The sequence below is a fragment of the Salvelinus sp. IW2-2015 genome, linkage group LG9 (assembly GCF_002910315.2).
Source record: "Salvelinus sp. IW2-2015 linkage group LG9, ASM291031v2, whole genome shotgun sequence".
NCBI lineage: Eukaryota > Metazoa > Chordata > Actinopteri > Salmoniformes > Salmonidae > Salvelinus > Salvelinus sp. IW2-2015.
In genome coordinates this window covers 21386977-21399476 of record NC_036849.1, presented here as the reverse complement: position 1 = coordinate 21399476, position 12500 = coordinate 21386977, and the positions used below count along the sequence as shown (strand labels likewise).

The window sequence follows — 12500 nt, the reverse complement described above, 5'->3', positions numbered from 1 at the left end:
GGTTGGAATCTGTTTTGATTGAGTGTGTGGACAGGTGTCTTTTATACAGGTAACGAGTTCAAACAGGTGCAGTTAATACAGGTAATGAGTGAGAGAACAGGAGGGCTTCTTAAAGAAAAACTAACAGGTCTGTGAGAGCCGGAATTCTTACTGGTTGGTAGGTGATCAAATACTTATGTCATGCAATAAAATGCAAATTAATTATTTAAAAATCATACAATGTGATTTTCTGGATTTTTGTTTAGATTTCCGGTCTCTCACAGTTGAAGTGTACCTATGATAAAAATTACAGACCTCTACATGCTTTGTAAGTAGGAAAACCTGCAAAATCGGCAGTGTATCAAATACTTGTTCTCCCCACTGTAAGTGTGAAGAGAAACATGTGAGAAAGGTTCACGTATTCCAGAGAAATGTACTGTAATTGGCATAATACCAGGGCTTTACATGTAGTATGTTTTGATGCTGAAAGTGATCATTTTTCAGGAGTTGAAAGCTCTCCCCACTGGAGTCAGCACTGAGGGAGGGGAGGCCACAGCTGCATCCTAGAAGTGGTGATGGATGAGGCGCTGGGGGGCTGCCACTCATCACCCCACCGGTTTGGACATCATCTCATCCTCCCAAGGTGCAGCTGTGGGCTCCTCCATCCCAGAAAGGTCCAGATGTGGAGTCTGGAGAAGGAGGTGCCAGGGAGGCACGTCTTATGACTATTTTAGAGGCCATGAAGTAGTTATGTATTTTGTATATCATTTAATGTAGCTATTCATTTTCTAATGTTTTTGGTGAAGTCATTTTTTGTATTTTTTATTTTTTTTAAGTAAAAAAAAATGTTGTCCCATTTTCTCCCCAATTTTCGTGGTATCCAATCGCTAGTAATTACTATCTTGTCTCATCGCTACAACTCCCGTACGGGCTCGGGAGAGACGAAGGTCGAAAGCCATGCGTCCTCCGAAGCACAACCCAACCAAGCCGCACTGCTTCTTTAACACAGCGCGCCTCCAACCCGGAAGCCAGCCGCACCAATGTGTCGGAGGAAACACCGTGTACCTGGCCCCCTTGGTTAGCGCGCACTGCGCCCGGCCCGCCACAGGAGTCGCTGGAGCGCGATGAGACAAGGATATCCCTACCGGCCAAACCCTCCCTAACCCGGACGACGCTATGCCAATTGTGCGTCGCCCCACGGACCTCCCGGTCGCGGCCGGCTGCGACAGAGCCTGGGCGCGAACCCAGAGACTCTGGTGGTGCAGCTAGCACTGCGATGCAGTGCCCTAGACCACTGCGCCACCCGGGAGGCCCGTGAAGTAATTTTTTCGTGGATTTCAGTTTTTTTCATTGAAATGTGTTTCTTGTTTGTAATAAAACATTTTATTTGATACCAGTACATCCACTGTTGGTGTGTTTTACTTCCAACATTAAAAAATACATTCGTACATCTGAGCTATCTTGTTGCAGGTGCCTGGTAACGATTAGATAACTTGAAAGGAAAAAGAAACGTACACACTGCTCTTGCTAGCATCACTTTTTCTATCGAAGCTTATGCTTCGGCCTCTTGGCCTTCGTCAGAGATTTTTGTTCTATTTTTTTGTTCTAAATAAACCATCTTTGGTATAGTAATTGATAATATTTCTATAGCGCTTTTCATCTCCCATTCCTTTTAAGCTTGTTGACTCTTCAATTGATACTTGCATAGACCTACGGTACACAAGTTTACCCCAAATACGTTGTTCTAAATGCTAGCTAATGTTAGCCCAAAACAACACTCCGGTGTTAGTGAAAGGCAATGGAGAAAGGTCACTGGGTGGGGCTATAAATGATCCTGTCCGGTTCATATGTGAAGCCATAACAGATGGTGCTTTCAAGGCAACTGGGAAAAAAACTTCATCTGACTTCTCTGAGCTGAAGATCACTGATGTCGCGATTTTTCACAGTCTGAGCTCGTTGTTTTAGAGTTCCCAGTTGTCTTGAATGCACCAAAAGTATCTGTTTCGCCTGTGGCATACTTTTTACCAAACAGTACGTGATAAATAGTACACAGTATGCACTTTAAGTAAGTAGTAACCAATCCTTTATGTTTACGTACCATTGTATTCTGAAAGATGCCATTCACCTGGTTATCTCTGTGCAATGATAAGCAGTTATTTATTATGAGTCTGGCCTCCATCGTCATGGGAATAGTCACCATGTTTTGCTGTCATTCCTACCCCTGACACATAGTAACCAACAAGAATACAATCTCTGGATAAAAGCAGAAAATAACACATTGTTGTCTCTATAGTCCCACAAGTATCAGCTACTGGTCTCTTGTTAGATAACAATTGCCTGAGGTTCCAAACAGAGCAATACGATTTGATGGCAAGCCTTTCATACACAGGAATCGAATCATAAGGAGGGGACACTGAACAAAGGCTGTGATCTAATCCAACCTTTTGATTTGTTGAATTGAGCTCTAACAACAGAGCAGCAACTCCAGCCTGTAGGACAGCCAGCAGGCAGATCAAACAGAGAGAACACACTGGGCCTCCACACCACAGAGAGACAAACAGACTGTCTGTACACACCAGCAGAGTGCTGTTAGCCGGACACACTGCCAGGAACATTCTGGAAACAAAGTTCCCTATTCATTCACAAGATCACTTCAGGCCGTACCTCTTTTGAAAAAAGTTTTGGATAGGTATTATTTATCGGATTTCTAGTGGTAGAGGGGGACGTTAGCTCCATGGGAATAAAAAATAAAGTTTTATAAATGTGTCATGAAGCCCAGCCCTATCTTGGCACAGCTCCGCCAGTCCATTACTCAAAAGGCTGTGGTATGCCATTTTAATTAGTGTATTTGACATTGGAATGGTCCTGAATCTCAGAGAGGAATTTCCCCTTCCTCAAGATGCCCTCTGCACTGGCCAGAGGGAGAGACATGGAATGAGAAAGTGAAAGAGATGGACAGGAGGCTAGGTAGAAGGGAGGGTAGGCTACAAAGTGACTGACAAGGAGAGACAAATTGATGAGCATGCCACCTTTCAGTGAGCCAAGACTTGCTAAAGTAATAATAGACAGTGAGAAAAGATACATTCCTTTTCTTAATGCTCMTATTACCTTCAGTCCCTGTCCTTCTGAATGAATGAATACTGGGCATTCTTCAGAATTAACTGGCACTGAGAAGAATGGCATTCTTCTTTGTGCTCACCGTCTATGGAACACTCCATAACCAGTTCTGTAAATGTGGAATGGGGGAAGATGTTGACAGTGTAAAAGGGGCTGAGACCATGCTTGAGTTGATCCTCTTAAAAGAGGAAGAGGCATATAATGAACTGGAACATTGGGGCCAATGTCAGATCATTTTTATTTATTTTATTGAACCTTTATTTAACTAGGCAAGTCAGTTAAGAACACATTCTTATTTACAATGACGGCCTAGAGAAGACATTGTAGTGACAGTCAAATTATTTGTGTTTTGTAGTTTGGGTGTCAATCTCAACGGCGATTGGCTCCTCCAGCTATAGTATGTTTGTTTACACAAGCAAGATCTTTACTCATGAATATTTCATTTCACTTTCCTATTTAGTAATTACTACACACATGTAACATATTAATGTTACATGAGAGGAGAATAGTTGCATCAAAAACTCCCTCTCCTCGATCTACCGTTTTTTCTTACTCCCACAACTATTTCTGCACACACAACCTAAGCTGGAAACTGGGATTTGCTTGTGCTCTAGAGCATCATTGATATAGACCAGCTTGAGGTGGATGAGCGGGAGTGAGAGAGGGAGAGTGTGCTTGCGGTGGTAGTTGGAGAGATCTCTGGTGTGTTTATAGGACAGTGTGTCTGCCAGCGGAGTGTTTATAATATCTCTCTCACTGCCTTGTTTTTACTGCTGGGGCTGGAGGCCTGTGTACACTATCATAATGCACAGTAGTAGTTTGTCATGAAAGGGAGGTGAAGGTGGCAGATCTATTTTGGGTAAGGAAAATCCCCAACGTGAAAGTGGGCCTGTACTAGTGGGTAGTTGCTTGTTTTTCCCCACGTCCAGAGATTGTCTGAGAACAGTTGCCTAGTTTGTCCATGTCTCTTGTTTGGATGGCATGTAGTCGATTGTTCATTTTATAAATTACATTTTATTTAACCTTTATTTTCACAGGGACTCATGCTGAGACCAATTGTCTCACAGAATAGCCCTGTATACACGATTCAATACACATCAAACACATCAACATGCATGTGTTACAAATCAAAATACCTTCAGTGATGTTGTCATGGTGATGGTTGAGCACAGTGATTAGACACTGGCAGACATACTGTATCATCCCCCCTCCCACTCAAATATATCAGACTCTCTCTTTAGGTCTAAAGAAACAAGAAGCTGTCCAGCTCCCTCTCAGGGTCCCTCTCAGTCACTTCAGGGGTTTGTGTTCCACTTGGCTGCCTGGTAGTGTGGATGAATGGAGGCGGCTGTGGAAGTGTGCTAAAGGGTTTGATACAGAGGTTAGCCTGCTCTCTGGGACTCAGGGAGCTAGTCTTTAATCTGTGTGAAAGAATAATTGTCTGCTCAAAATAGGTCAGTGCAGTAAAACACCGCTGGTCATTGGAGATTGTAGAACAGAGGTCTGATAATATCAGTGTTCCAAGACTTTTATCCATTTTAAGGCTCAACCTTAACTTGATTGCGATCAGTTTACAAGAGCCATTTAAATATTGTTGGATGTTGGATGTTGGATTCCCTGCCTCTTATCCTTCCAGCCATGGTGCATTTTCTTTGTGGTTGTGTGAAAGGCTTCTTTAAGGTGAAAACAATGCCATGTGAATGATGGTGATGTAGTCTTACCTAATCTAACCTTCTTCTCCTCTCTCTCTCTCGCCCTCTCTTTCCCTCTCTCTCTCTCTCTCAGGCGGGAAGTGATGGCGAGAGCATTGGGAACTGCCCGTTCTCCCAGAGACTCTTCATGATCCTGTGGCTGAAGGGAGTGGTCTTCAACGTCACCACAGTGGACCTGAAGAGGTGAGGGAGACACCAGACCACCACGTCACATTAGCTAGCTCACTCTTCCACCAGACATCACACTAGTTTGCTTGCTCACTCCTCCAACACACGCCACACTATCTAGCTAGCTCAGTCCCCCAGAAGGGATTAGCCTGCTACTCCTCAGCTCTCAACTAGCTCCTGGAAAGCCAGGGGAATATTCTCTCTCTGCTCTCCTCTTTCATTGGCTCTCAGAGCTTTTCTGGGCTCTCCACTAAGACCGTAGCAGCCTAGCAGAACACTTTGATCCAGCCACACCTCAAACAGCCACACCGCCCTAATTGCTTATTTGGTTTTCTCATGACCTTTCCAAACCCGAGAAATCTGGAAAATAAACAAGCTGGGGCTAATTGAGGTTGTGCTCACTTCCTCCCTAGATGTTATTTTTCTTACTCTAAAACAGGATCTAAAAGGATCATCTTCCCCTCCCAAAGTAATTTGAACACTATTTAGCCTCGGCTGGAACTACAGAAAACTTTCTTCCTCATGTTCACTGTAATGCTGCCTGGCAGCTCCTTACCCAGCCATTATGTCCCTCTATGAGTCAACCTGATTATTTTTCCTCTTCCCAGGCCAAGGCTGCTGGCATATGTGTGATTATTTTCAGATATGGTCAAATGAACTCTTAATTTCCATGGGCCTTTCATCATTGCTGTTTGACTCAGACAGTCCAGTATACAGCAGGCTCTCTGATGAAGTGGTTTAGAGGGGAAAGCTCATCCACGTAGATGCTTTTCTATCGCGTTGCATCTCTTCTCCTGAGAGAGCTCAGAAACACTGCTACCTCTGCCAGGGTCGGTCCTGAGGGTAATCTAGACAAGACAAGACTGAGTAGTACCAAGAGCAACCTTCTTTTTTACCTCTGAAGGCACCGGAATGTTGTCTGTGAATGTTGTCTGTGGGTGTCTGTGAATGTTGTCTATGGGTGTCTGAGAATGTTGTCGTTCGGTGTCTGTGAATGTTGTCTGTGGGTGTCTGTGAATGTATTTGCGCATGTACGTCTATGTCTGTGGTGTGTAATGGGAAACAAGCTTCTGGAGGTCTTGTAAAAGGCAGTGGAGGATGTCCGCCCACTTAACAGTGTTTGTTTCCCCCTCTGTCAAACATGTCTTTGTTCAGCTGTTCAGACCAGGACTGATAAAGGCTTCACTTTTTCTCCAGTCAACAGAAAGGCAAAGTATTGCAAAAGAGTTTGTCTTATTTTATCCCTTTTTATTACTATATGGAACTCAAAGACATTATATTTTATTTACTACCATTCCACATTGATGTGATTGTGAGTAGCCCACTTAGTAAGGAAAGATGTAGAATTACGATTTCTAATCTTAAATTTTGCAACCTTGGTATGGAAAACTATTTTTGGCCCAATTCAATGACTAACATGTCTATGATTAAATCGTTTTTATTTATCTTCTTGAGAGAACACTTTTACCTCCTCCCACTTAATGTTGCCATGGGGCAAGTGTGCTTCCTGTGCTCATTCCAAAGTGTTGAGATCACTTCCTGTTTTGGTGCCCCTGTGACTTGTTGGTCCTATGAGTGTGTTTCACATCTCCCCTTATAGGGACATCTTAACCACTGTACGTACGCACATCACATTGCATTTTGACTTGGCTTGCATGTGAAGCACTCTCTATGGATAGGTCAGTGGTAGGCTGTTCTCTGCATCAAAGTTAATTTGCTCCACATTATTTAGTCAATTAACTCAGTCATGGCAATGCTAATACTTCTACACTGTATGACCTAAAAAGGTTTTTATTTTCCTTCGTAATTTAGTGATTTGGTTTGTGTGGATCATTATGAAACATGACAAAGGGCTTTGTGCTGTTGACAGGTCCTTCATCACATCCTCATTATGTTGTGTGTGTTCTCATCATATCTCACCTCCCAGACACCTGGAACAAAACAAGCCTGCTCTGAGCACTGCGGACAGCGGAATGAACTTGGCATACACACACATGCACAAACACACGTACACAACCCTGTTGAAAATAAATTCCAGCCCAGGGTCTGTGTGTGCGAGGGGAGCGCTAGAGAGGGCTAGAAAAGTCTGGAACAGTTGAGCATGGAACTGGGACAGGGAATTGTGTCCTGTCCGTGGGCCACAGCCACCTCCACTGACCTGAGAAAGCAATAGAACTGGACCCTGGGAAGAAACAGAATAACACTAATGATTGTTGATGATTGTCAAAGACTAGACCGAGACTARATGGATTATAAGGATATAAAGTGATAGGTTAGTGAGTAATCAGTGACGTCTCAGTTGTATAGTAGTAGTATAAAACTTTATCCCCAGGGGGAACTTGGTTTTGCAGCAAAGTCATCCATACAAACAAGACAGACATTTCAACAACATTAAGGGCTTTACACAGTATAAGGTATGCATTGCATTTGGCTGATATGGGTATTTACCAGTGTGCTGTGACATGCCCACTAAATCCCCTGTCTTCTCCTCTTCCCAGGAAGCCTGCAGACCTCCAGAACCTGGCCCCAGGCACACACCCTCCCTTCATCACCTTCAACGGGGAGGTCAAGACAGATGTCAACAAGATAGAGGAGTTCTTGGAGGATGTCCTCAGCCCACCCAAGTGAGTCATCTCGTCTGGGTGGTAACAGCTCGTCACGCCTACTAGGCACATCACACTGCCTTCAAGTGTAGATACCTAGGTTACAGTATACACTCTGCTTGTTTGAGATCTAACCAGGTGTGTCATCTGTTTGTGTGTGTGTGTGTGTGTGTGTGTAGGTTCACCAAGCTTAGTGCCAGACACCCTGAGTCCAACACAGCTGGGATGGACATCTTTGCCAAGTTCTCAGCGTTCATCAAAAACTCAAAACCCAATGCCAACGAAGGTGAGCTTCCACTCCCTATAACATAATTAACAAGCACACACATAAACCTATGTGCTTCAACAGTTCTGTGGTTGCTAGGTGACAGCAGCAGCCTGAGGTCATTGGTGGCTGGGTGACAGCGCGGGGGGGGGGGGATTTGCCATGTCAACATAGAGCTTTTGTTCTCCGTGGTGGCCCCTCTCTGTCCCCAGTACCATTCCTGCCACTTTCCCCCTGTACCCCATGTCACCTGGCTGGGCTCTCTAAAGAAACAACCAAAAGCCTGGTAAAAACAACAGAGCGAGATGGTCTGGAAATGAGCTCACAGCAACTCTCTTGTCTCCCCTGGCTTTTGTTTAACAGGCATGCCACAGCTATAAATATATTGCCAACAGACATGTTTTGTACAAGACAACAGATGACAGTATACTGTAGCTTTGCCTCAGTCATATTGGCTATTGTTTCTCTGTCTGTATGCCATGTTAATCTGGGGTAAGCTGTTTATGACACAGTATCAGTTCATGTCCTCTGGTATCTTGGATGGTATGGTTTCTTTCTATTCTCCACCCTGTGGAAATATTGACCTGTCGTGATGGTTGGCTTTGAATATCTTCTGGGCTATGTCAACAGTACTTTATTGCTGAAAGTCATATCTGAATGATAAGCATGCCCTATTTATAGGACAGTCACACTGTAAAATGTAAAACACAATATGCCCAGTCACACACTCTCCAACTGGCTTGAATACATAACATTCCAATAAGTCGAATTTGCTCAGTGAACCACAATTAGTCCAACCCCTGCTATCTATTTTAGTTGTATGAACTACTCCTTATTTGGGCTCTCAAGATAATGTCAAAACTGGGATCAAGGAATGTACTCTCTCAAAGTACTTCAGCAAGGCAGCTTAAGTTCTGCCATCTTGCTATAAAATGCTGCCCTCGCGTGGCAGACTACAGAACTGCTGTGTGTATCCTGTAGTGTCGGTTTGAAAAGTGGTCTAGAATACTCAACACAATGCAGGCAGGCTGGTTTGTGAATGCTATATGCAGTTGACAGTTGTTGTGCTAGTGTTCTGGAAATTACCACCAGGGACACCTGAAGTCAATCTTAAATGAATCATTCTTTAGTATCAGCAAGCTGGAGAGGTTCCAACAAACGTAATGCACCAAGTAGTACACGTCTGTCAGCAGCTCAGCCGGGGCAGTCACGATACTTCTCTTATATACTGCTTACACGACAAGTTATATTTGATATAGCTTATTCATTTTTCATCATTAATTCATCATTAACGTTTGGTTCATGCATGTGACCGACCAATACCTCACAAGGCTTCTTCTCTCCAAGCTGAGCCAAACTGGTTATACTGATGGTGAGGATTTCTCCCAGGCACAATCAGTCACTTGCAAGAACCCAGTAAAATTGGTTATTAGAAAAGCACAACAATAAAATGTTCCTTCACATTAGTTAGAGATGATAAATGTTCCTTTTTTTGCTGTAGGTCTGGAGCGTGGGCTGTTGAAGACCCTGCAGAAGCTGGATGAGTACCTGCGCTCCCCACTGCCTGACGAGATCGACCACAACAGCATTGAGGACGTCAAGATCTCCACTCGCAAGTTCCTGGATGGTGACAACATGACACTGGCTGACTGCAACCTCCTTCCCAAGCTGCACATCGTCAAGGTAAGAGCAGAGGCCAATAAACATGACATTATACACTGAGTGTACAGAACATTGTATACTCACTGCTCTTTCCATGAGATAGACTGACCAGGTGAATCCAGGTGAAAGCTATGATCCCTTATTGATGTCACCTGTTAAATCCACTACGTTCAATGTATATTAAGGGGAGGAGACAGGTTCAAGAATAATTTTTAAGCCTTAAGACAATTGAGACGTGGATTGGTGTGTATGTGTGTCATTCAGAGGGTGAATGAGCAAGACAAAAGATTTAAGTGCATTTGAACAGAGTATGATGGTAGGTGCTAGGTGCTCTGGTTTGTGTCAAAAAACTGCAACGCTACATAGTTTCATGTTCAACAGTTTCCTGTGTGTATCAAGAATGGTCCACCAACCAAAGGACATCCAGCTAACTTGACACAACTTTGGAAAGCATTGGAGTCAACATGGGCCAGCATCCCTGTGGAACGCTTTCGATACCTTGTAGAGTCCATGCCCCGACGAATGCCCCGTCCATGCGCAACTCAATATTTTGAAGGTGTTCATAATGTTTGGTATACTCAGTGTACACACACAGTTGAGTTAGCGAAGTCCCTATAGTAACCCCCCAGCTAAGCTACCTGTGCTATTCTTATGATAAAATTGAATGCTTATGTTGGACAAATAGAATACATCTTGACACAGCAAAGCCCAGAGCACTTAGTGATTTATGCATTCTGCTACCCAAATCATTTTGTACCACCCTTGGCCTACAGAGGGACCGCTTCTCTAGAAGTTTATCTAAGAATACATTAATTAATCAATGTCCCCCTCCATCCACAGGTGGTGACCAAGAAGTACAGAGGCTTTGACATCCCCAAGGACATGACAGGTATCTGGCAGTACCTGCAGAACGCCTACACACACGAGGAGTTCACCAACACCTGCCCCAGTGACAAAGAGATCGAGATCGCCTACCAAGACGTGGCCAAGAGGCTGATCAAATAGGGCCCCCCCCCCTTACCCCCAACACTGGGACTGGTCTGTTCAGACACGAGAAAGAAAACTATGGACTACCTTTCCTTCTCTCCTCATTTATAGCAAACACAATGCATGAGCTCCTTTGTTCTTACTTTTCCCTTTTATTTTTGGAGATATCTTGAGTACATGAAGCAGCTCAGAAAGTTTACTGACGGTCCATTGTTTATAACTTTTTTTGTTTTCTCTTTGATATGATGATTTGAATGGCGATCTCCCAGATCAGACGCAGGCTGGTGTGTATCAGAGCTTATCAGTGTTGGAGGGCAATCTAAACACACTTCTTATGAAGTGGCCTTCCGGGTGACCCTCTGTCTCCTCATGGGAATATGGTCACAACCTGTGTTTTTCTATTTTCCGTTCAGCTGTTCAATATTAATTTGCTTTTTAGGCTTGCTATGAAAGTGAAAATTACAAGGCTGATTTTGTGTTTTGGCTACAGAGTTGATTTATAAAGTGTTGAAAGATTCAGTGTTTTTGGCTCTAGAGAGTAAATGAGGGCAGGTTTCACTGCATGTACTGCATTAGACGCTAGGCCAAACCACAGTTGACATATCAGCGCGATATGCTTCATTTTACTGTTGCATTGCTTAAGTCAATTGCAATAACTATAATAGAAGTAAGGCTACATGTTTTCCATGCTCTGATACCATTTTCCTCCTTGACCTTATGCTGAGCTCAGTCAGGGCTTTCCACGATGTACCTGTACCAGGTGCTTGGATGAGATGTTTTCAGCTCAGGACAATGGAACCTGAGATTAAAGAAATATGTAGCAATTAAATATTAGATAATATCTAGCAGAAAAAAAACAACCATTTAGACTTCATCACTGCATTGCCTCACATCACTGCTCCATATAGACACTGACACTCTGGGCAGTGAAGCTCCATTTTACCAGAAATAACATCTGTTTTTTATTTTCTCCTGTAAAGCATGAAGGGAAGTCTTTAGCTTGTGTTGTTCTGGCAGCAGTGGTAGCTTATATTATACTTCAGCCACCAAAAAGGGCACATTAATTCTGGTCTCACTGTGGATTGAATGACTCCTGCTATCTAAACTAGTGAAGTATAAAAACCACACACTTTCTCTTTCTCCCATAGAATACGGAAGAACGGTAATGTGCAGTCAGGCATCAGGAAAGATGACACTAAAGATATTTATGAGAAAATTAATCGGGGAGAGGAGAATGGTAATGTAATGAATATCATGTAGGATTTCATTTTCTCATTATTTCGAATGCTCTCATAGGTAGTGAATGTATTCTTTCGTAGTTCCAAAATGCTTTAGTGTGGATAAAGCAAAAATATATACTGTTTTGTTTTTTATCTCCCCTTGTTTTGCCGCCATCTTTTCAGACATTTGTTGTAATACACATTTCATAAAAGGAATTGTAAATATTTGTTTTGATTATTCAGAAAATAGGCATTTTTTACCTGCTTGGGTTTTAATACTAGAAGACATCTCCTCTGGCCTTTTTTGTTTTCTCCTGCACAGAAGGTTTTCAAAAATCACTGCAATGACGACATGTGTATGTCAATGTCAGAAGAAAAGATCCAGGCTATGTCATGGCTTTTTCTTTTAACAATATTGACTTTATTGAAATAAACCTCTTATTGGCACTCTGGTTTGTAGCTGTGATTGCTAGGGGCTGTTCCAGAACACAGAATCAATAAGTTCTAAAATCAGTTACCTAGTGGGCCTACAGTCACTGTACATGTCATTATGTTATGGGTGATTGAGGGGAGACAGAGCAGAGGGGAGTATACTCCAAAACAAGATCAATGCATTAGCCAGCTAACTTGCCTTAATATTCTGAAATCACTTTATATTTTTCACAAAGATGGACCATGCCCATTTCAAGGTTAACTGCTTCAACAACCAAAAATACACATCTAAGTTTAGCTTTCTTAATGAGTTAGTGAGGTAACTTTGGTCAACTCTGATCGGGATAACCTGGTC

At 43.0% G+C, this 12500-nt stretch overlaps 1 protein-coding gene across 2 annotated transcripts in view; it reads left to right on the top strand.

Annotated features, from left to right (window-relative positions):
* Positions 1-11322, top strand: part of clic4 (chloride intracellular channel 4) — a 36591-nt gene extending 25269 nt beyond the window's left edge. For both annotated transcript variants that reach the window (XM_023994686.2, XM_023994685.2), the window contains 5 exons: positions 4882-4991; positions 7475-7600; positions 7759-7865; positions 9346-9527; positions 10347-11322. In XM_023994686.2, coding sequence (XP_023850454.1) covers positions 4882-4991; positions 7475-7600; positions 7759-7865; positions 9346-9527; positions 10347-10511 — 690 coding nt within the window. In that variant the 3' untranslated portion in view covers positions 10512-11322. The remainder of the gene's footprint in view (positions 1-4881; positions 4992-7474; positions 7601-7758; positions 7866-9345; positions 9528-10346) is intronic.
* Positions 11323-12500: the final 1178 nt, after the last annotated feature.